Source organism: Nesoenas mayeri, assembly GCF_963082525.1.
Source record: "Nesoenas mayeri genome assembly, chromosome: 9".
NCBI lineage: Eukaryota > Metazoa > Chordata > Aves > Columbiformes > Columbidae > Nesoenas > Nesoenas mayeri.
The window spans coordinates 11496655-11522376 of record NC_137557.1 but is presented as its reverse complement, the minus strand read 5'-3'; the positions used below and the strand labels follow the sequence as shown (position 1 = coordinate 11522376).

Sequence of the window (25722 nt, the reverse complement as noted above, 5' to 3'; positions counted from 1 at the left end):
GCTGGAGGCCTTGCAATGTCACCTGGAGTGGTTCTGGATCTTATCCGGCACTAAGCTGCATGTAGTCAACTACTTATACCATGAGATTGTTTCTCTTACATATTCTAACCTTCTGATAAATATTTATCTTCTCTTGGACTTGGATTTTGTTTATTTATTTTGGAATCAGCAGGTTTGTGGCAGTCAGTTCAGACCACGGGAAATCTAATCTGGCAGGTTGGAGACCAGCCAGTTGAGCACCCTAATTAACAGAAACATGTAATTAAAATTTAAGCAGATGTGGCTTGGGCAGGTGGTATTTCCTGAACGCATTTAGTTTGCTGTGTGTACATGCTACATGTGATGGATACAAATAAACACTCTGCAACTGCGAAATCTACTTGTGCATATGCTGAGCAGTTGGTGTGTGCGAGTGCTGCGCGCTGGCCCGGCACTGCTGAAGCTGCCACATCTCCGCTCTTAATGGACTGAAACGAGTTCTGCAATCCTGAACATATGTAAACATTTTTAAAACTCAGCCTGGACAAAGTTTGTGGGTAGGAAAAAAGACATATGCATGGAAATCTATAAATATAATAGCCCCATATGATGCTTTTCTTGCACTCTTTTTTGGTTATCTGCTACCAGCTACTGTTGGAAACTGCATATTAGGCAAGATAACACTTTGATCTGATGTAGCATTACAAAAACTGTAGTCTGGTGAATTCATTGTGACTCCCAAAATTTGAAGGCAGCTACTCAGCTGAAAAATTGGCCCATAAAAATTCCAAGTCTGTGTTTGTTTTTAGTTCTTACTTAAAATTCCAATAACTGCCTTATCAACAATCTCAGTCAAGTGGAAGAAAATAAAGAATGAAAATTTACAGTCAAAATGTGGGAATAAAGAGATTAGACAAACTTCGCCCTAACTCTGCAAAACTGGAATTGAGGTTTTTGTTTGCTTGGTGGCTTCTCTGTTTTTTTAGGGTATTTCTTACTCTCATTGCAGTGTAGACATTTAATGTTGAAAAAAAGAAAGGAAAATAAACAAACAAGCAAACAAATCAAAAACCCACACAAACAAGCCATACTTGAGCGGTCTTTCACAGTGTCCCAGTGTATCACCAGCAACATGCAGCTGGCTTATTTGCGATATGTTGTTCCCTTCTTTAGCTATGTCAAAAAAGTGCTGTTTTAGCAGATGACTTTCTATTAAACTGCTGTAGCTCCATATTGCCCATGGTTATTTGAAAATGAAATTTCTCTATTTTATGTGTGCATGTGTTCATTTACCTCTTATAATCATAAGTTAAAAATTGGTCTTTTTAAGCTTCAGAGGCTGCAGAAAGCTTGGCTTTACTACAGATATGTCTTATTTCAAATTATTTTCCTAGCTTTAGAACTTTGAAGCTTGAAGAGTCATGGTCTGCTGCTCTTCACTGGCCAGGACATCCAGCTGATCGGGCAGTAAAATACAACTTAGAGTTCTTATTTACCCAGAAAATCTGAGAATGTGTCTTCATAAGCACTTATTTCATCTTTTCATCATATCAAAGTGGGGAAACTTCACCTTATTCAAATTAAGCAGGGTATGCTATGAGTTCTAAGAGCAATTTAATCTGATTTTTTCAGTTCAGGAACCGAGCTTATTTGAGGTGGTGCAGAATATTAACAAAACAAGCTTATGTCCTGTTGTGATGTATATTAGTTCAATATCTGATCTATATCAGAAAGTAACTTGTGGAAATGTCTTTAAGAGTATCTGATAAAGGCACAGTATTATTCAGACTTTTATTTTTGTATTTATTAATGTTGTCTGTAACTTGAGACCAAATCCTAAGTCTGTGGTGGCTCCACTTCAATAAATTATGCAGATTTACGGGAACTGAGATGTGCTCATTAACTTTGTGGCTTTTCCCATTGACTCAACCTGAACAGGTAGCTATATAAAGTATATTTTGTAATGTAAGGAAATCAAATATTTGGCTGGCATTATTAAAGGCAGTATTGTAAATGGAAATTGGCAATCACATTGCTATTGATTCCTCCTGAGCATGCAGCCGCTTGCAAAAACGAGAAACATAATCATCCCAAGGGCCTGTTTCATTCCACTGCTTAAGTCTCACCGCTATCCATCTCCGTGCCCTGGCAGTTTTAGGAAGCAAGTTAATTGACAATTTGTAGGGGAGGACTATGAAGTGCATGTGAAGTGTTGGGATTTTTCAGGATGGACTGCCAGACAAACTTTATACTTTTCTGAATTTGGTCTGGTTTAGGACGTACTGGTTTTACATGTTATACTTGCTATCCAACTAGTAAGTAGTAAAAACAATGAGCTAAATTACTTCTGACTTTAAGTCCATGGGGTCAGCAGAATTGTATCAAAGACCAAGTGCAAGTCAGTCACTGAAAAAAAACCTGCTGGTGATGTTCATAAGATTTATCAAAGTAGTCTAATATGTGCTGATTTATTGTAATATAACATGTGCTCATAATTTGTTATTTGATTTCAACATACTGTAAAGATATTATGGAGTAAATAGTGAGTGTGCTCATTCCTTTAACTTTATCAGATATATTGTCATAAAAATTCCAAAGATGGTTATTTAATTATGAAGTGAAAGTAACTTCTATGCCTAAAAGAGCAATTTTGTTATTATATCTTCTACTGTCAATGCTTAATTAGTCTTATTGAAACTGAATGCTTCTTGTTGCAATGTGCTATAACCTTATTGGCCTGGGATAAGTTTCTTGCAATTATTTATTCTATTATTGTTTCTGTCACCTGAGGGAAGTGCAGATATTATCTTAATGATTGTGTTAATCAAACAGCTTTCTGTATTTCTGCACTGTGCAATTCTATGTCATTACATTAGCAGGCACAGGAGATGAAATTGGAAACTTGTAATGTACCAGAGATTGGATTAACTCACCTTTTTTGTGTAGACTGCTTGAAGACTTATTTTGGATAATTTAAAAAGATTAAATCTGCAAGACAGTTACTCCTGCTGACAGGATCTCTGAAGTCTTTGACATAAGTCCATTGTTCTTGTAAAAATTTTGAACTTTGTGCACTAATAACTTTGCTATTGTAATGCAGGCTGGGGTACAACAAATATTTTAAATCAAATAATCTTTGCATATTTTGTAAATCCCTTGGATATTGGAATAGTTATTTCATCCATATAATATGATGAGGAGCATTAGACATTTGAACGTAATATATAATGTTTGAGCCATTTCTAGGCTGTAATAGGTGTTATAACTTCACTTTCTGCCTTATTAAGATTTTTATGCTGTCTAGGTGGTAAATGTTCTTTTATTTGAAACATCTATGGAGAAGGGAGTCTTTGCTTTCCATCATAAGCTTTCTTTGGCAGAGTTCTCCGCGGGGTCAGTGCAGCCCCTGCTGGGAGCGGTGCCGGCAGCATCCATCCCACTTGAACAGCACAGAGGGGCCTGGAAAACACTTGGTGGGATTCTCAAATACCTATTGCTTGCAATAATGGTTTAAAAAAGTCTATGTGTTATTCAGCTGTTGTTTCTGATGTGTGCAAGACAGCCAGGGTATTTTCTTAAGGTTCCACTAAGGACCATAAAGCATCTAAATATAATTGGCCTTTTCATGAAAAGAAGTTTGTGAACAAGAGTTCTGGGTAGTGTCAGAATCTCTGTGTTTGGAAATCAATACTTCTATGATCCTTAGTTTTGCTACTCGGTCCTGAGAGCATCACAGACAAGAAAGAAGAAAAAAAAAAAAAAATCAGCAAATATTCCATCAACTTTCTTGTACGGCTTTGCTTACATAAGTGCTTGCCTATGAAATTAGTGAAATCCTTTACATAATTAGTCAAAGCCTTTAGTTGTCCTTCCGGCATATCTGTCCTTCAGTGCCATCACCATGTTCGTCTAATGGCCCATCTGGTAACGGGTGCTGAACGGTGACGCAGACCCGGGGATACAAGCTCAGACCAACCCCTCTGAAATCTCTGTTGGCCCATCTGGTAGATACTGCCAAAATAATGTCCAGGCTCATGTTGTATGCTTGCCAGGCTGCTGGCTGGGGTAATCCTTCAGTGCAGGTAGGAAAGCTGAGGAAAACTTTCTGAAAGCCTGTGAAATATTTGGGGGAATGGTTCCATTCTGTTTAGCAAATTTGTTTTACTTGATGAATTTAGGCCAAACATGTAATTACAACTGATCTTCAGCATCATGCCCTCCCTGGAATGCCTGGTACTTCAAATTGTGTTATTGAGTGTTTGTTTAAACTGATGCCATATCAGCTATATCAGAAACTTGATCAGCACCAGAGAAATTAATTTTGAAACAATTACTGTGATAATTTTTGCAGGATTCTTTACATTTTAATTAGATATATTCCCTATAAATATGTTTTTTCCTTATTTTTATTTCTCTAAAAGAGGTTGCTTTTGTGTCACAATTGGCAAAAAGTTATTTTCAAAAAAATGAAGGTTGTTTGGGGTTTTTTTTGTGTGGGTTTTTTTTTGGTATTGTTTGGGTTTTTTTCATGTTTCATACATTATTAATTGAAACGATTGACTGATATGTATTAAGGTACCAGTGTTTTAGTAGGAAATAAACTAAAATTGTGTTTACTTTTTTTTTTTTTTTCCAGAGATTTGTTACAATCCCCTAGAGAAGATGATGTAAACATTGCAATGAAAATTCTGGTTCAGTGGACTTCCCAAGGCCTTGAAGATGTCCGGCTGGTAAATTACTCTGTTTTGCTTGACCTACCAGGCTCTTCTTCAAACACAGTAACTCTGAAAAACAGCGGTGAATGCTTTTATCCCAGTGGACAGCGGTGCAACAGGGACACCAAAATGCTTCATAGCCAAGACCTCCTGTACTCGTATGCAGCTTACTCTGCCAAAGGAGCTCTTGAGGTAATGTGACCATTTGTCTCTGTCAATTGTGGTGAAATAGAGTTAGAAAACATCAGCTTTTGTTGAACTTGGCTGGCAAAGTACATATGGTGAAATGCCCAGCCTTAAAATAAACATATTTAGGTAAAATATGATGCAGCCAGTCTCAACTCAGACAAATTAGTCAGACCTGAACACTTAATATGATATATATTTTTTTTAAAAAAAGAAACATCTGAGTTTATAACTTAGCATCTTCTGCTTGAGTGTAAAAATCTGACAGCTGTGTTGAGGACTACATTTTATCCTTGTTGATGTATAAGTACTTCTGATTTGAAGGATGCCTGTAAGAAGGGTAAGATGAGATTTTCTGCAGTGAGACCTTCAGGAGTGCTGGGCTGGTACCTGGAGCTCCTGAATTATGGTTGTGCATCTCACATGCTTTTTTCTGTGGCAACTCAGTTGACACATCTGCTCTGTTTCCTCTTGAAAACCCTAATTTGTATTTTTATCTTACTGTAGCTCTTGTTAGGAAGTTTTATCAGCACAAAGATCTCGCCTATTGGGATTTGTTACTTGCCAAGTGAATTAAGATCTTGGATTATCTTGTTTTATCCTCTTTACTGCCTTCACTGGCTCCCTTCCTGTATTTGCTTTCCAAATATATTGGGGTGCACAAAAGGGTTGTAATTTCTGTTTACTTTCCTACCCAAGATAGTATAAATCTCAGTAAATATTTCTGAAATACAAAAATTGGAATTTCACTGCTAACTGTTGTCTTTCTCCTTTTTAAAATATTGTGTGCAACTTTCAGTGATGCAGGAGTTTTTCCATTTTGGTTTCTTTATTGTTTAACAGTATGGGTTTGTTTTTATGACTTAGAACACAAAGAGCCTATATAAAAATTGGCAAATGGCTTTGGTTTTGGAAGATACCTCGTCCAAAATACTTTTATGCTTTGTGAATATCTTAATACTTATAGCATATCAGTTACTGGATTTCTAACATTGAAATGAACTTTTGTATGTTTTCCTTTTGTTTGTGATAGTTTTTGCCCATAGCACTGTTGATAACATGTAATGCACTGTGGAAATCTTGTAATGAGTCAAAATTGGGAAAGCTGCATGATGCTCACTAACTCACTTTATGAACTATCAATATATTTTCAAATTTTGGACTGTAGGGGGGAAAAAAAATACAAACGGGCTGGAAGAAAGTCAGATCCTTAGTTTCTCATCATGAAGCCCACAGACTTCAGCTTCTCTTTCCTAAAAGCATTGTAGCTTTTTAGTTCAAGGGATTTATTCCAGAGAGGAGAAGGAATGGAGTTGTTCTCCTTTGAGAGAGACTTCTCTCCATCTCCTGTTTTTGTGTACCTTACCTGCCTGCTTTTCAGATTTAGTGTCATGGTCATTATATCCGTACAGCCTCTGTTCTGGGGCTCTAGCAACTCAACAGCTTCAGGTTAGGGTTTGTTGCTAAGAAGTGAAAGAGTGATTCGTAGCCTACATGATGTATGCCTTAACTTTTCCATGGGCAAGTAAAATGTACTAATTAATGGGTTTGGCTTCTCTCATCACTTAGAAACTCAGTTTGTAATGTTGTAACAAGATAGAAGTACAGCTGTGGCCTTTGAGATTTAGTTCATGAAAATAAATGTGTTGCTAACAAATTCATCAGATTAAACGAAATCCAGTGTTCCGGGAAAAATCATTCATGTTATTACCAGCAACACATGTACCACTTCCAGTTTTATTTCAGGGCAGTTTTCTCTGTGATTGAGTTCTGGAGAAATGAGGACCATGCACACTGCGTTGTACTTGTCACTAGGGGTGTATCTTGGTTTTGGCAAGACTCAAAGTTTGTACTTGAGCCAAAGAATGACTCTCTGCACACAGTTTTACAGTCAGTGTTTTGAGGTACCTAGCAAACTCACAAAACTTCAGACATTTTTTTCTGTTCTTCAGAAAGTCTACTTGAAGTGTCCTTAGATCTAGAGTTTTGCCTAAAAGGGAAATTTCCCTATTTGTTTAGGCTACGGATTGTAGGTAGTGATCTAACCTTCTGGACTTTCAATCCTACACAGTAATCTCTACTATTTAAACTAATGGAAGTAGGAGAACTTTAAATGAGCAGAGGCAGGTGGTGGCTGTTGCTAGGTTCAGTTCTCAGAGAATGACTTGATTGCTCACATTGGAGCTACAAGTTGTATGTTTTGAATATCTTGCAGTGGGTTGTAATTGCAAATCATGAGGGTTTTCCTATAAAAAGTTATTCTTGTAACAGCTACTCATAATCTGAATAATTTTCTTTCAAATGTGACACATCCTTAGTAGAAAATTTCTCTTGTGTGTCACATAATCAGGTTGCATTGCTAATATTGGTTTGTTGCTGCTGCTTCATTGTATCTCATTTGTATATTTGGTTTGCTAGAAGTTCAGGCAAAAAAAAACATTAAGTTCTAGCAGTTTGCCTATCAGCAGAGCTGCAGCTCTACCTTCATGTTGACAAGGTTATTTGTAGAATAGCAAGACTCATTTTCTTTGACCACCTGTCATGTCCATTTGTCATATGGCCATTGTGTATGAGCCATCCAATTTGTACTTTCTGGTAACAGTCTAAACAGCATTTGTGAGTAAAAATTTGAGCATTTGTGATCTGAAATCTACTTCAAAAATCTACTTAGTGCCATTGTGATGAATGGTACACTTTAATACTTCTTTATAATTCATCAGGCCCTGAAAAGGTGACACTGTTTACCCATCACGGTGACAGGCAGGGCAGCCTACAGTTCTGGAGAGAGCTGCTAGTTGGGTTTGAAATAGATATTGCAGCAGTTATGTAAATAGTATATTGCAGACTAGGTCAGTCTAGAGAAAGAAATGACATATATAAGAAAGAAAAAATATCAGCTACCTTTTATAGAGTTTAAACCTTTTGTCTGCTTGATGAGTACAGGAAAACCAGTCTGGCCAACAGAGTACATATTTAAAGGGAGATTACATTGCATTGAATTTATGTGCTAAAGCAAAATATCTTGTCAAACAGTATCTAGCCGGTCTCCCAGTGAGTGTAGTGTGCAGTGAATCCAAATGTGCTGCTCCTGACTTCATGGCACACGGTCATCTGGGAGCTGTGCCTGCATGTGGAGGGATGAGCTGGGAAGCCACTGACAAGGCGTATGTGAACCCCCAAAGATCCAGCATCCTCCTTTCAGCACCACATTGGTAGGTACTGTCAGTGTAGGTGCATCTTGTAGCCCATCTGTTACCGCCCACAGCCGTGATCCCCGAGCACAGGGAAGTGTAAGAAAGGAGACATCTGGACTGGAAGCACAGCAGAAGGCTGGTGTTACTTGGGTCATCTGGGTGGTTGGTTTAGAGCAGGGCTACCAGGTACAGCGAACTTCAGGAAGAAGCAAGCGTTGAGTTTTGGTGTCATAACATTCATCTGCCGTGTTCCCTGCTTCTTTAGCAACTGTAAAGAGAAAATCATAGCAGACGTAATAGTTGGTGTGTTGGGACAACATTCAAGGACAGAATAATTAAAGCAAAATGAAGATTGTATTTACTTTGTATTCTCTGATTTTCTGTAGTTAATATTTGTGTGACCTGATATTTTCCTCACATTCCTTTCACTTTAAATTTATTCACTCTTTGCTTTATAGAATATTAAGGAAATTTTGACAATCATAAATCTGCTTTCAGACATTAAACAGATACTTAGTGTCCTCCGTTATATGGCATTGCCTCATGCTACACTATATTCTTCTGCATCTTCAGCAATAATTGGCTGGTGAATGCACCAAATCCCTCTTTGTTCCTTTGCTGTTCCTCCATCATGGACACTCCCAGGAAGCCCAGCAAACCTCACTTTCCTTTCCTCTGGACCTCACACACTGGAAGGCCTGTGTTGGTTCAGGAAAGGAGACAAGAGCACCACAAATACTGGCACATTCTTGAAATGAGAGTGCATTTGCCAGCAGGGATTTGTTGGTTTCATGGACAGAAATGGATCCTCACCATCTCCAAGGCAGTTCTCACAACACCCGACCATGTCCCGTGTGTACTTGGACCCCTCCTCTGCCCCTGTGCCCTGATGGCTTGGACTCCTCCGCTATGTTACCTTACTTCCCTGCTATCATCCATGTTCCCTGATTGATTCTACCCATTTTTTGTTCAAAGTGTCTGCTGACTTTAGGCATTTATACTCCTAGATCAGTGTGATATCTTTGATTAGTTTTGGAGGGGCCGCAGGGAGCAGACAAGTGAGAATGCTGAGTGTTGCTTCTATCTACAATATGCAGAAGAGATTCCCTACATCTGTTGCTAGCATATCAGCCTGCTCTGGTTCATTTGTTTTGGTGACATTTTCTCAGCTAAATGAGAACCCACCACAGAGATTAATGCCACCTGAAGCAATACGAGGAGCGCAAATCCTTCTGTTAAGCTCACTCAATAATATTCCCACCATTCTTCAATCCAGGCAAGATGGGAATAAAGGAAGCAGAACTAAGATCACTGACAGATCCTCTTTCACAAGGAGGATGGCTTACTCACTTCTTATCAGATATCCCACTGTCTTAAGGCTGTGCTGAGATGCCTCTTCTTCCCATCCATCCCCTTCCTTCCCAGGTCCTGCACTCTGCAGGAGGATGGAAATCTTCCTCTCTCCTCTCGTACTAGTTCCTCTAATGTTTCCCACTCATTGTGGGCTCCTCACCCGTGTGCCCTACGGTCCCCTCCCCTCTCTGCCAGGGTTTCCCAGTGCTGCAGCTCTCTGTATTTTTAGCTCTGCACCGAAAGGTTACGAGTTCCTCTGGAGGGACAATGCATCAGGAAGTCCTTAACCCAACAGCTTGCTTTCATTTGATTTGGTTTGATTGTGCTGGAAATGTGATTACTGCACCCTTATTATCTTTTATCTTCCCTCTAGCTAGTCAGTGGTAATTTCCTTAACAATATTTCTGAATTAAGATTGGTGTCAGCGGGTTGGTTTTAGAAAATTTTAAAATCTTCCCAGGTTATTTTTATCCTCAGGCAAAATTTCCAAATGAGCCTTCTGCAGCATGCTCACTTGCACATCTTGAATCCTAAAGGCAGAGAGTGCATATAATTTAGATTAAATAATCACAGTATCTCACCCTAAGTCTTTCAGTCATTTTTGATGGCACATTGGTGCAAAATATCAAGCTAGAGGGAATCTTGATACATGTGTGAATTTAATTCTTTTAGGCATGCCAATTTAGTTCATTATTATCTTTATTAACATTTTCTAAGATTTCTTCTCTGCAGAGACATGTACTTGCTAAAATGAATCCCTAGCAACTGAAATCAGTTTGCAGATGGTTAGGGCTATAGGTTGAATAACACATACATGCAAATGAGAAGAATCACATGATTTTTGTAACATTTAGACGTTTTAGAGGAGCTTTATTTATCTTTTATTTATAGAAGAGTTTCTCAGAAACCTCTTCCACAAATAATCATAATTTAGACCACTGCTCTGCATACCAAGTAAGCACAGTGAATTTTCAAGACAATCTCGATAAGAATATGGATTTTAGAATAGACTTGACCTTTAAACAGAAAACAACATTCAACATTAACTACAGCATAGCTGCCACTCCATTAGAATTAGATATAGAAAGCTGTGAAATGCAATGTGAGAGTTATATAATTTAAAATTGCAGTCAAGGATTACAAAAATGATCATTGAAGAGATGTCCTGCAGAATATCCTGTCAGTTTTCTGGCATATGTCACATAGCCATTCATAAATAAAGTTGTGCACTTCCCTAAAAATAATAGTAGTTTGTATTGCACAAAAGCTTGGTTAATATTGCTGTGCACGATTTTTGTATCATTGAAGAGCAGGGTTTCGAGGATGAGATGGCTATTGCAGCAGAACCTTTTCTGTTTTATAATTGTGAGTCAATAGTAGACTAATGTTTTACTAATAAAATAGTAGTAATGACATTTTAGTAATAATGTCACTAATAATGAGATTTTTTTAAATTCAAAAAAGGCGAAAGGTGAGGCGTCTTGATATATACATATATATAGCAGATCACTGAGCATTTCCATGCCATTCCACATAATCACCTAAAGGCATTTTTCAGTGAGGCCACTGTAAAATATTTGAGAGGGAGCAATGTTGAACAACAAACATTATTTATATTCCAATTGAATGGTAAAACTAAAGGGTGCAAATACTGGGACGTAGGAAGTGGATTTGGTGCTTTATTCACATTTTAGTGCAAATAAAATTCCTATTGAAAGCAATGGGAATTACATCATTTTTAAGCAGAGTTGAATTTTGTCTGTTAGTAGTCACTGTGAGAGAATACAACTGGAAGTAACTTCTGTAAATGCATGGATCTGTAAGAAATATTTTTCTCCTTAATTATTTTATTGTATAATTTAGACCCGCTAAGTTGCAATCACCTCTGCAGTTCAGTAGATATGTGGGTCGATACCCACCCAGTCAGTCGTCTTTCATGCCCACTGTTTGTTAATGGTGTGTGGTTCAAACCTGGACACAAAGATACTCCAAGTCACATGGAAATCTTTCTGCCAAATCACAAGGCACATTTTGCTTGGGTGGTGCCAGCTTATCAGCTCCCTGTAATTTCTTTTACATCTTCCTGGTAAATGTGAACCTACCTACAACATACCTGTGTTTCTTCTGTTTAAGTCCACAAAGGCAATATCTTCCTCAGAAGAGTAATTCCAAGAAAAAAGCCACTTCTGCTGTGAGCTGTTTAGTTTGGTTTGGGGGATCTTTTTCTTCTAAATTTTTCCAGTGTTTTGAAGGTTCAAAACTGCCTTTAAGGGACTTTGCTTACACTAAAAACAAAAGCAAAAACTTCCTGCAATGGAGAGAGTACAAAGCAAATATTATCAGCTTTTAAAAAAATGCTAGGATGAGAAAAACAACATGAAAAACCCCCACCCTACTACTGATATGAGAAAAATAACAAAACATTTTTGTATTTATAAAATACTCAATCCTTGCCTGTAAAAGTACTTATATACTTCAATGTTAAAAAAAAAAAGTAGTTTAATGCATAAACAATAAAGTACTGCTAAGAATGCTACTCAACTTTGTGATAGTTATGAGTAAAATACAATATCAATTACACTATTGTTTTTTCTTCTTTTTTTAGTTTAATTTTGAGAAAGAGAAGCAATTCCTGAAACCTTTTAAGGAACATTAGCAATATAAAAGCTTCTGTAGTTGGAGGCAGATTACATGTTACCATGTCTACACATCCTGTACCTGGGAGCACAGCCATGAAATCCTGACCCTGGCAGTCCCAGGCATCAGTCAGTCATCCACGAGAATATAGGTTAATCACTGTAATAAAATAAATTAAAATATCAAAACCAAACCCCTGCTTTTCTGACATACTGCACTTGATTATTTTTGAAAATAAATGAAACGTCTACATAATGGTGGTTTCTCTTGTGAATTAGAGCTGGCAGCTGAAAAGATGCAGGAGCGACTATTCTAATCATTAATGCAGCAAGATCAATCTTATCAGTTGAAACCTTAGCAATGTGTCTTATCTTAGGAGTTATCTCTATTTACCAGTATAACTTTTACAGTCAATATTGAACAACACTTTGTCAAAATCTTTAAAATTTGATTTCATTTTTTTTTTCTATATGTAAAAATACCAGCTTATTGAATGCTTTTCTACAGGGCCCTTTTTTTTATTTTTCATCGTTAAGGGTTTTTTTAATATTTTGAAATGAAAGTAGCACTGAAAATCCAAAACAAGTCTGCAGATTTCCTGTCTCTGTGTTAGGATGTGGTGATTTGAAGGTCAAATACAATTTTCTAAGCTGATCCCTCGAAAGAGTGGGAATATGTTCTTAAAAAAAGAAAGCATACAGGACAGGATTTAAATGTTATCTAAACCAGTTATGGGTAAAACTGCCATTATATGAATAATTTGGTGAGGGACAGATTTTAGCAGCTTGTCTGACTTCTTTGTTGAAGAATTCTGGCACAAAAGAGCAAAGGACGAACCTCTTTAGAGCTTCAGGAATTTAGAGGTTCAAGTTTAGAGGTTCAGAGCTTTTAGGAATGCTCTAAACCTGGACACAGAGCCTTAGCAGTAAGAAAGACCAAAAAGAGAAGGTCTCTTTCAGAGAAAACACTTTGAAGCAAGTGTCTTTTGAAAGGCTTTCAGAGCAGGATGAAAAATTGTGCAGCTGTGATACAGCTAGTTGAAAAAAAAATGGAAGAACTGATTTCTTAAAAATGTTAATGATAATAATAATAATAAAGACACAGTTACTAACCATAGGCAAGTCTAAGTTTGGTATCCAGGTACAGTTGGCAGAATTGCATTGAGTGTGTATATGAACTAACAAAATTCCAGAGCCTGTTCACTGGCTGCACTAGAATGTCCTGAGAAAAAGCTTTTGTTCAGAATTTCACTTTTAAGGTGGTTGGACATACAGCTTTTCTGACTGTGCCCACCAGCTGCAACCCCAGGAGAGAAGTATCTGCTTAGAAATAATAAAAAACCAAACACAAACAAACAAAAAAACCCCAAATCAGTGCAAACTAAACAGAGCTGAAAATACGTTGATCTTCCCTTTTTCTAGAATTAGGTATTCCTATTTTTTTTTTCTGCCTGATATGCTGTCTCTTCCATTAAAATCAAATAAATCTCATGTCTAATACCTCATGTAATGAATATTAGTTACTGTGTTTATCTCATTCATTAGTAGGGCCTTAATGTGAATTAATCATGAGATATATCAGTTCTATCCTCATAATTATTTCTTATGTTCCTGTGCGCTGCAGTTCAAAGAGAAGGTGACTAATCAATCACCAACTTGTGACTGGCCCAAGAGTGGGTGTGTGGGAGAAAGAAGTTGCTTCAAGGCATTTATCTTCCTTCCCCTGAATTATGTTACCATATAGAGTTAGTCTTGTCTCCTGTAAGATTCAGTGCTTCACGCTGATGTCTTCAAGGGGCAGACAGAGGTGAATAAGGATAGAAGAGGTCTGGCAACAGCTTCAGCTGCTAGAGCATAAAGCTGCTTAAATGTGCAAGAAAGCTCCTGCTGCACTGTCATCCAGGAGAGACGTTTCTCCTACAGCAGGTCAATGCTTGCCAGGCACGATCTTTACTTGGGGAGTATTTTAGAGGATGAAATAGTATGAAAAGCTAGAAATTATACTAACAGCAAAAGAATCGCTATATCATTCTTCTAAGCAAACATTTTATTCAAAAAAGTTTTTCATGTTTTGTCCATGTTCCCATTTTACCTATAAAATTCTTACATCTTCAGGCTAGAAGAAAATATTACAATCATGTAATGACAGAAACTAGAAGTCTAGGATTAGAAATTATATCACTGTGGACAGAGTTAGGCTCAGGATCTGGTGTGTAAGACTGACTCAGTTCAGATTTTACCCTGATGATCTTATTGCTGCTCTGTTGATGCCTGTAGAGTGGGTTTACCTGAAATAAACTTTCATAATTTTTCAGTTTTCTCTGCAAACAATGAAGATGATTTCTTTACAATGTATAGTTGTTGTAGAGTGAGCACCAAAAATGGAAGGATAAATCAGGAAATATGGAGGGAACCTCTTCAGTAGGTGTTACAACTAGTGAATGTTTTTAATGATGACCATTGTGCATTCTTTGTGTCATCTGTTGCATTTAGTCTTTTCTTATTGCTCAAGTATATTCCCTGTTTTCATTGGTGTGCTTTTCTTGCATCTGAATCAATTTGTAGTTTTAGAATATATTTTTCCCCCATCCTTTATCTAAAGAGGTAATATAGAGACCTATGCATCTATGTAATGACTTAAAATAACAAAAATCCCATCAGATAGGAAGGATGTCATTAGCCTTTCCACAACTGCATGTTTTCTTCTCCAGGTTAGCTAAAATGATGCCTTGCCACTCAGATCTGTGTTTACTGCACCATGTGGTTGGGCATCTCTGATTATGTTCAAGCACTTATAGCAAGGGCTTTAAGTACTCTGTGAAAAAAGCATTTATTATACTCTGAAAAATAGAGTTCTCACTGACATTTCTGAAAATTCAAGTGTTCTCTTGATGCAGTGGATGACCTCCTCTTGTACCTACGTGTCATTATCTGCATATTTGAAGTGGATGTCTATTTTATTTTTCTATATCTATGTACCTGCAGTAACAACTTATGTTTTAGGTGTTTGTATAGCAAGCATGCATAGAAATACAGCTAGCCTGTGCATTTCAGTACACTATGGAGGCAGAAATATGAGAGTTGATTGGGAAACAGGAAAATTACACTGTTTCAAAATGCGTTCAGAATTGTAGGAAAAATGGGAAACCTGAAAATTGCCAGGCTGTTTTCCTAGTTATTTCTGTTCTAACACAGACTAACTACAAATGAAACAATTGAACACAGGTGCAATGCTTTCTCTAGGAAATTAAGATATCAAATGTGTTATAGTTGTAAAATGAAATATTTCTGTTTTACTTGAAAATAATCAAAAGCACTTCCTTGTAAAATTTCACTGCAGTTGACACACATTCTGTCTTTGATATAATAAGCAGTGTTTGCATTCACAGGACATTATTCTTATGAGTTGTTGCTTCAGACAGGAGATGACTTTCCTTCTCTGGATGTAGGCGCAAACTCACGTTTCGCTGTTTTTCACTTTGCGCCTCAGAACAGATGGGGAGGAACGTGCTTGGGGCCGACAGGTTTGCTGCAGCCAGTGGAACCCGTTTGTATATAAAGCCTTTCTAGGCACCCTCTGTAAGCTGCACACATCTTCTTGGAAGACTTAATGGTTGTAGCTGCTATAGGAGAGAATGCCTGTTTTTATTCAATATATGATAGCAAAGCCATTGAAAGAGGATGGTCTGAGGCCTCTGGGCTTGCTTTTTTTTCCCCTCTCATTCTTCGCGTTTGGGATGGCAAATCCAACCTCTGCCTCACCGCAGTCTGGCCTTGAGAACTGGTTGAGTTCTGACATAATGGGACTGGGTTCTGGCATAAAGTCATTTCACTGGAAATTTTAAAGCCAGGTTTAAATCACACTATTAATAATTTACTATGTACACATGTAGTTCATGATTTATTTTTTTAAGATGTTGCAACACAGCTGAACAATTCTGTTTTGTTTAGTTTATCCTCAGTCTATGCTATTTGTATATGTATATTTGCATGAATAATTACCCCTGAATTAGCTAAACCAAGTAGGCTGGCAAATACAGATTACTGTTTCTTCCTAGGAAAGTATGATCAATGTGAATTTATGCTTTAGGGACTAATGCTACTAAATATCTTTGCAGTTAAGTCTTAAGAGGAGGATATAAATAATATTAAACACATATAAGAAAAAAATCATTAGAATTTAAAATTTTGGAACAAGTGAGGTGACAGTCAGGACTGCTTAATGAAAGTTTGAAATAAAATTTCAGATAGGGTTTTAGCCATCAAATTATATTGTGCCCTTTGGTGTTATGTAGCCAAAGCAATGTACTTCCAGATTTTAAAATAAATAAATATCAATTTAATATGACTGAAAAGAAGTATTATGTATTTCAGAATACTTGGAAAACTAGATTTACATCTAAATCTAAGTAGAAAAGATGAAAAAAAAATAGATTTATTGTTTAGATATCTTGCTGGATAGCATGAATTAAGTTATATTCTAGTATTAGTTTTGCCTTCTGCTAAAGGGAAACTGGAAGAATATGATTTGGGATGGGGGAAGTGTGAATGAATTAAAAGAAAGAAAAATAAAGTTGAAAGCAGATGTAGAGGAGGAGTCTAAAGGATGAGCATTGTCAACGGGGAGCTACGTCAGCTCAGTTTTATCTGGGGCTCTATGGCCATAAAACACAGAAGAGGTTCTTTTCTGTAGGCTATATAAAGGCTTCGATCTTAATTCAGTCTCCCTGGAAGTTGGTAGGAAGAAAAACCCACTATTAGCTATAAGAAGCAAGCAAACAAGTTAAGCTTTCTAAAAGTGATACTGGAACAGCAAAAGGTATTGGAGCAGGTGGAACGGGATGGAGCTGTTTGAACAGCAGGTAGGATGAGGGGGAAGCAAGAGCGTGCAAAACATGTCTGTGACTGAATTCCGTCTGCAAGACCAAACTCTCTCAAACTGAGGTTAAGGGACATATTTTTTTTCTTCCTGTTTTGGTACAAATTGCAGTTTTAGCTGGCATTGTAATGCAGCGTGCAGTTTTATGTAATAAAAACTGGACATAAAGAATACTTTTTGAAAGAAAGTGTGATGAATCTGTTCGAAGAGGAGTGCTTGTAGGTAAAACCACTAGTTATTTAATGACTAGCTAGTTGTTTAATGAACCCACACACATGTATCTTGATATGTGGAGCAATATTGAAATTCTGTGATTTAAATCTGTCAAGACATTGTTGGTCAGCTATGTCTCATAGTATAATTATTGTAACAGAGCAAAATGGGCTTCAGTTAATCCAGATATGTAATGATTTGCTTGTCTGGGCTCAGACAGCGTGTTCATATTCAAATTGCACAAATAATCTCGTTTTGGCTTGCTTCACATAGTTGCTTGGAAATACATTGGGTTATTATGTTTTAAGGCATAAGATGACTTTTCTCATTCCTGTTTTCAAATAAGACATAAAACGAAGCTCAAGGAAAGGGCATTCCGGGCCACTAGATGCAGAGTTTGGTCATAAGGAGTGTCCAAATTTGGCCAAGATGGTAGGGGAATTTACGTTCAAATTTACAGTTTAGTCATTCACGGAATTCACAGAAGCATTTCTGTGTAGTTACCTCAAAGTTATCTACAAGCTTCCTCCAGCAGTTTGGGAATGTCCAAGTGTCATAGAACACTAAAAACATTGAAAGTAGTATTTGCTACGAGAAGACAGCATGCTTGGAATTTGAGGCTTTATACCTATTTTTTCATAAAGTAAATAGAGAGTGGAAAGCTTACCAGGGGATTTCAAAGATAGTGTTATTTTGAAGTTATTGTAAACAATGGAGTATTGTGTTTGCATGAAAACTGAGTTCTAAAGAAAGGAAGTTTTGTTTTGTAGCAAAAGCAGCTCTATAAGAAATTACTCTTTCATGTGAATTCCTCCCCTTGAGACTACTTTAAATCTGTCACCTGTCTCAAATTCTTTCCTGATTTGTTTCCGTCTTGTATCTGACTTGCCTTTATTTTACTAAATGTTGAATGACACCTTTGGTCATGTTTTCTCAGATCTTTTCCTATTCTGATAGTACTTAGCCTAGCAACATAAACAAAATAAAACTTAGTGCACTTGCATTTGGCTTTGGGGAGTCCTAACCACAAAGGAGCAAGACTGTTGTATCCTACTCATACCAGGTACTGTTACTGTAAAATAAATGAATAATTAGGCACATTAGTTTTCGAATTCAACCTTCAGCACTTCAGTTGAACTACAGACAGTCATCAGATGCCACAAAACCCACAAATGCAGCTGGTCTCTCTCTATCCCTCTTTTTTGCCTGGAACCAAGTGAAGGACAAAGTTTGGAAAGTAACTTTGAATGGTAACATCTCTGTAGAAATCCAGTAAGCATAGAAAAGATGGCTATGGCTGTTTGTTTTGTCTCTGGCTTGCGCAATAGGACAATGAAGGAGACTTGGGTGGCAGCAATCACAGGGGGACAGCTGTGGTACCCTGATTATCGGATGGATGCTTTTGGCTGAAGCAGGAGCAGCAGCTCCTGTCAGAAAGCACAGCAGAGTTTACACTGACAAATCATTTGGTACACTTGGGCACAGCTCTGTTATCTCCCCTTTTCTTTCTTCCTTTTCTCTAATTTTAGAGAAGAGCTGGTTTTATGTTTGCTGCTTTCTTTGCATTTGTTGATGTCCAGCTTTGATCTACAGCCAGCTCGAGTTTACTTTTATGCTCTGCTGAATGCTGCCTTCAGCCTCAATTTCAGAGCTGCGCAAATAAGTTATAGTGAAGTGTTTAATTAAAGTTAACCTCATGTCCTGTTTGCAAAAATACCATCTTCTCAGATACAATTTGCAAATATATTTTGGAGTTTTTACTTTAGGCAGAATGACTAGTTGAAGATTATTTACTTGTGGTTGATCATGCGCTGGATGTTTCTTTTACCTTTACTGTGTGACCAACCTGAAAATAATAGCTCAATGCTGAAGGACAAGTAAAGGGTATTGACTTGAATGAAAGAAGGGGAGGTAGTAGGCCTGAACAGTTAGAAAACAGAGGTGTTGATACTCCTAGAATTACATATGTGCTTTTTGGAGAAATTGTATTAGTTCTGAGGAATCAGCTTTTAATATTTAGCATTTAATATTTAGTTTTCTTCAACACTTTGATTTTCTTTAGGTCATCCATTTCTGACATTGTTTTGGTGGGTAGGTCAGAACTGTCAGGAATGTGAGCTTGACTGTGTTACCAAATATCAGCTGTTTTCATAACTGCTACATCTACGGTCCTGACCTCCTGAATAGAAGCTGTTCAGCAATATGAATCAACAGATAGGTATTTGGTAAAATATATTAATAATTGGAGGTTACTGAACTGTGGCACTAACAACAGGTAACAGTAAGAATAGGGGATTTTTGACCACAGGCATTCTGTATGCTACTTTCGTCTTTGTTCTCTGTATAAGTTTTTATCTTTCAGATAAGAATTCTTTGAGTTTGCTCAGTACTGAGCCTTAACGTATTGTCCTAAGAAATAATAGTAAAACTATTTGCTTAGGTGTGGTACTTTTCTACCATGGGATTCCCAGCCTTGATAGCTAGAGCAGATGCAGATAGGAGCTACCTTCTTATCTGCATTTTAAATGTTGTGATAAACAGCCCTTCCTGGGTGTACTGGCTTTGTAGGGGTTTTTCTGTGGGTTTTTTCCCCATCTTGTGTGGCCCTGGCAAATCAGCCACAATCAGCCTCTTAGATGGTGTATTGGGCACAGGTGTATAACACTATTATTAAATTCTCTTCCTCATCCAAGTGGGTTAAATGATAACAACATGCTATGACAAACACATTTTCATTTTTCTTTTTGACCTATTTAACTTATTTTTTTAATTGCTTCAGGATTTGCAAAGAAAGCGAAGTTCTAAAATAGCATGCAGCATCTTCAAGACGCCAGTTGGCCACCTGCTTAATACAGTTATTCATATTTTTCCTTTTCCAAGACCTGTCATACTCTTTTTTCATCCCTGACTGGATGAAGTGCACTGTTTTTTCTCTTTCATTCTGGAGATAAGTAGAAGAAATTGGGAAAAAATCCTTGACTGTCTTGATTGTGGCATTTTCAGAGTACTGTCTTTTCTGTTTTGGAGGGGTTTTATCATAGCTTGTAAGATAGAATGTTTACAACTCATTGAGCATCATTTTGGGACTTAGAAACTAATAATAAGTCTAACATAAAATAATTTACTTTTTCTAAAAATGTTTGTTTTATTACCTACCCCTACTTCATTTCATGCATGGGGGAATACTACTGAACTCCATATTGCACATCGCAATTTGTTCCTAAATAGCCGTATCTTTCAAACAGCATAGCATGAAACAATTTGAAGAATAAGTACTTAATTCAAATGGATAAAACAAATCATTCTTTAGCAGTTTCCCAGTTTTAGCATAAGAGAATTTACCCTTGAGTATCTAAACCAAGTACACAAGTGCTCTTTTTGGATACCTTATAAAAGGATGACTTCTCTTTTGTTTTTGAACAGAACTGTCCTACCAAAGGAACATATTTTATCAAACATGGGTTGTTAGGGGTGGGGTATTTTGCTTTTTAAAAGTCTGGAATGTGTAAAATTAGGATTATGTCACTTTGTAAGCATTTCTAAAAAAGAAAAAGCATAGAAAAAGTAACGGTTTTTGAATGTGTTAGGAATGTTGTGACTAAAACATGTCTTCATGCATCATAAATGGACTGTAGATTTCTCCATGGATTGCTGAGTGGATAGCACTCTTTGCATTCAATAGGATTCTTTAACATGATTTTAAAGGTGTATTTTTTCTATATTTTATTTTATACTAGAAGGAAAGGGTCCAATTAGTTGCGCCCCCGTATATTAAGTAAAACCCAAACTGACTACTCTGAGCTCATGTTGCTGTATAGTATTTCAGGAGATGTTATTATTAAGTAGTACACAATATTTTGCTTTTTATTACAAGTTTTACTGAAGTTCAAGTGTAGAATAAAAAAAGGAGGTAGGAATATTTTTTAAAACTACTATTGTAATTTAATGTTTACCTGTTGCTTTCTAGAGTGGACTGATAAATGTCATGACTTTGCTCTGAACTATTCCAGTGGGTTATTGACTTCATTTGAGAGGGGAGGAGCCATGTGTAGTTTCATTCAAGAGATTTTATTCTTTTTTTTATGTTATTTTAACTCAAGTTAGATCTGAGATTAGCTGTGCAAACATCTGGCTCCAAGGCTATATGTGATGTTACCAGGATGTGATAACTTACTTTTGTAGACACGTGCAATATTTTTACCCACATTTCTCGAAAAAGTAAAACTAAAGGTCACAGATTTGTGATGAGAAGACAACCACTTGGAAGTTACAATGAAATATAAGCGTGCAAGTACCCCTAAAGCTGGACAGTAACGAGAGGCTTAGGTCATACTTATTTTCAGGCAAATGCAAAAGAAAGACTTCTGCTATATTGAGCTTTGACATGCCCTTTATGTGGAAGATGTGTAATGAAAGCACGTGTAATTCTTTGTTATATTATACCCAGCTGCTTTTTCATTATGTAATGGCTTCTTACATGTACTCTCATTGTATGAATGTATTTAATAGCCTTGGCATTGGGGCTTACTTTTAACGTTTGGAGCAAAGAACATGGTTTGCTGAGTGTTTGGGGCAACAGGGAGTCAAGTCCTGGTTCTCACATAATTAAAAAATGAGCTGTGCGTTTGTAGGGCCTTTCATTCTGCCTGCTCTTGCTGAGCGCTTATGTTGCCTGGGAGAGACCAGTGAGCAGCTCTTGAAGATGCAGTCTGCATCCATAAATTAACTCAGAACATCCAAGGGCAGTTGCTAAATGCATTAATAATTGTGCAAACATGTAGTTTTGTTGTTTACAGAGCGGTGGATAGCACCCTGGAGGAGCAGCCAGCAAAAATGATGTGAGGAGAAGCAGCACATGAATGTAGATGGGCAGGGATCTCATTTTCGCCCAAGCATACTGTAGAAGCAAATGGTTTGATGCTTCATTATGTTATATCTTTGTGTATTGATTTTGCCTCAGGAAAATTCAGTGTAGTTTCTCTCACACAAATGATGAAAGCTCTGATTTTTGGTTTGCTTGAGGGTAAGTGGGAAAGGCATTGGGTCCAAAGGAATTAGATTAGAGGTCTCCCTAGAAGTCAGCCTAGATATAACCTCTCAAGCCATAAGACTTTTGAGACACTAATAATTATTGCACTGAAGTGTATTTATTGACACATCTATGTGTACAAATTAAAATAAAGCTGAAATCTACAGAATGAGGTAAAGTTTGTGTGAACTTCAAGGAGGTATGCTGGTTAATGCTCTTTCCTCATTTGAGGTGAACTCTTTATAACCAGAGGCATCAAATTAAGTAAATTATAAAATAGCTTCTGCTAGGATAAAAACTTCTTCACTTGATTTGATCATGCTTGTCAAATATGGTGATGACACAGGGGAAAAAAAAAAACAGAACAACTAATATTGCACTTCAGCCTGTAGTCACCATTTGAACTTTCTTACAAAATAGTTGTCAGTTTCTTTAGATATTAAAAGCCTCATGTGTTTCAGAAGAAACTGCATGAAGCACAAGTTTTTCTGGCCCTGCATTTCAGCATTTGGTGTTAAATCTAATGTTTCCCTGTTCTAGAAGTGGTTTATAATTTTGGCTGACCTTTCTAAATACTTAGTTTATACTACTGCACTGATGATACATTACAGACTTAAAAACTTGTTAAGTTGAAAATTTATACAGTAAAGTATACTTTAAATTTAAGAAGACATGAACCTTGGCAATATTTTTGTATGATTTCAACTTCAATGTTAAGGTGCAAACTCAGACATAATATAATGGCAAATACTTTCAAAAATACCTGGGTTCAGTGATCTAGGAAAAGGTCACACATCCTATGTATCCTAAGCAACTGTTGCTAGAATTTAAATTAAATGTAAATTTTTGTAGAAATGCCCAAAATCAGAACTGTTGCCTTTGGCAATGAAGTTTCCAAAACGAAACTGGAAGAGAAACTTTTCTATCTTTTACTACTCCTCTTATTTTAATTTTTAAACAGTCATGTAATATTCTTGTGTCTTTTTGTATTTGTGTTTTATGTGAATACTGTGTAGGGAATTAGGAGTTCCAGAATGTCCTCAATGGTGTCATGAGAGCTTCATAACATTCTAAAATAATAATGTACAAGACTGATTATCCTCATACTTGGTCTTCTCCAGGATTTATTGCTATGAATGTGTGAGAAAAATGTCCTTGGTCCTTCTTAAATTATATATATAAATTCTTGAAAGCATATCTTGAAGTATTTTTCCATTACTACCAATGCTTGACATTTAATAATAACTTAGACCTTTTCTACATGTTCTTGCTGTGTCCTAGCTGAAGAGCTGACAATCTTCATGCTTTAAACACTTTTAATTTAGTTCGAAGTGTCTCTAAATAATTTAAAAATACGTATTAATAGAAAAGTTTGTGCATCAGAGTGCTGTAGTCTGTTATCAATATGGTTGTCTGAGTATAGTGTTTAGATAACTGATGGATTTTAAGAAAATACTTCAATAGTTAATGTAAGATCAGGAATCACATGAGACCACATAATAAAACTGTAGGTTGGTGAAGTATGTATTACCTGTACATTTTTATAGTTGACCAGTATAATCATTCACTCCTTTAATGAAATGCGTTACAAGACTGATGCCATTTAAGAAAATTAACAGAAGTAAGTTAGTATCCCTTATATGGTTTTAAATACATTACTGTAGCGAATGAGGGGAAATTCTCATCAGAATCAACACCACTTATTATAACCACTGGCAAAAACAAAGTGTCTTTATCAGAGCTGATGAATTGTGAATGAAAACTGCAAGGATATAAATGTGTATCTATTAGATTGAATTTGTAAGCTCTTTATTATTACAGATAATCCTGATAAGGAAATAGGGGTAAGATAATTGCAGAACTCTGCTCAGGTGCTTGTACTTACACAAACAGCTTGATTTCTGTGGAAGGAGCACCCTCAGTGATGCGTGGTTATAGGTGTAGTCTAAACTTTGCCTTCTCTTTGCAGGCAGAACTTGTTGATGTACAGTATGGGACCATTGAAGACTTGATCCGGATTCAAGCCACTACAAATGTCACCAAAAAAATTGCACTTTTGAAGCTAGGACAGTCACCTCTACTTTATAAGGTTAGTCAAATGCTTGTTGCACTTTAGTTTCATTATTTATTTGTTTGGGGTTTTTTGTTTTTTGGTTTTTTTTTTAGTTTCAAAATACCAAAACAAAGACTTTCACGTTCTTTACCAGTAAGACAGGATTTACTGGCATTCGGATTCTTCCTTAATACTAGCCACTTTGATCTACGGTGCCTTTTATGTGTCACGGTTTTTTATTTTGCTGCATATCTCACAGTACCCCAGTAGTGTCCCATATTTTTTCTGAGTGTACTATACGCCTTTTGGCAAATAAAGGATTCCCTAAAAGAAATAACAAAGCATGCTGGGGAGGTATCAGGAAGGCAACTGAGAGCAGGGGTAGTTGGATCTGTGTCCACTAAAAGTGTACATATAACACTGCACTGAAATCTTTTGTTTCTGCGTAATTGTACATCGTGCTTGGCCTCCGGCTTCTGCAGGTCTGTCCTGTCCCACTGAGCCCCCTGTCTGAAGCTCAGCCCTCTGGCATTGCCACGGATGTGCTGCTGCCAGCACTGAGATTGCAACCAAGGGTGTACACTGAAAGGGGGACTATACTAACACTGTCTATGGCTTTAAGAAATGACATCATAACTTGATTTCTTCATGATGTAACATAGGCTTGCTCTCTGGAGGATTTGCTTTTGCCGCCTTGGTTCTTTCTGCCGTCCTTACCAGCTCAGAGGGAAGAAAGGGACTGAGAACTGGAAAAGATCATTGAGTTCTGTGGTGTTTTCTGCTCTATAAAATGTGTCAGCAGGCTGCCCGGAGATACAGAGATAGGCATTTACTCCCCCTGCCATTAATGATCACTCACTCCTGTAAAATCACTAGGATTTACTGGACTATGGATGTGTTACCACCAGTTCAGAACAAGAACTGTGTTTTTCTTCTGCTCCTTCCTCCTCCTTGGGTTGCAGTTATGTGTGGGAGCGGTGTATGTGGGTGTGTGTGTGACTGTTCATTCTCCTCCAACTCTAGAGCTGGCAGAGAGCGCAGAGATGGAGCTTGCTAGTCCACTTGCGCATTAGACATAGTAGAATCAACATACAAACCACATTTAGCCTCTAGATGTCAAGTAACTGCCTTATATTGCAAACATTTTATAAATAAAATGCCTTATTTGCCTTTCAGAAGATACACTAGCCCAATAAATATTTGAACAATTCATTCCCAATTCACAAAAGCAATTATAAAAGAATGGTAACTCCAAATCTTATAGTTAAGAGAATCAGGATCTGCTCTGTCAACGATAAAAGGCGCAATCTGGACCACAACACTGTTTCAGAAACTAACCACATAATGATTTTTCTATAGGAGTAATATTTATCTCAATAAACATGCCATTTTCAATTGAGTAGCTTTAGCTGTTTACTTAAATTATTTAGATGCAATCTGATTACACCCGTAAAAGGTCAGTTATCGTTAGAACTTGGCTGTTGT

At 37.0% G+C, this 25722-nt stretch overlaps 1 protein-coding gene across 1 annotated transcript in view; it reads left to right on the top strand.

The window, feature by feature from the left end:
* NAALADL2 (N-acetylated alpha-linked acidic dipeptidase like 2) overlaps window positions 1-25722 on the top strand; it is a gene marked incomplete at both ends in the record, with an annotated part of 329666 nt that overhangs the window by 127744 nt on the left and 176200 nt on the right. Inside the window, 2 exons of the mRNA XM_080349764.1 lie at window positions 4616-4886; window positions 24154-24273. Coding sequence (XP_080205890.1) covers window positions 4616-4886; window positions 24154-24273 — 391 coding nt within the window. The remainder of the gene's footprint in view (window positions 1-4615; window positions 4887-24153; window positions 24274-25722) is intronic.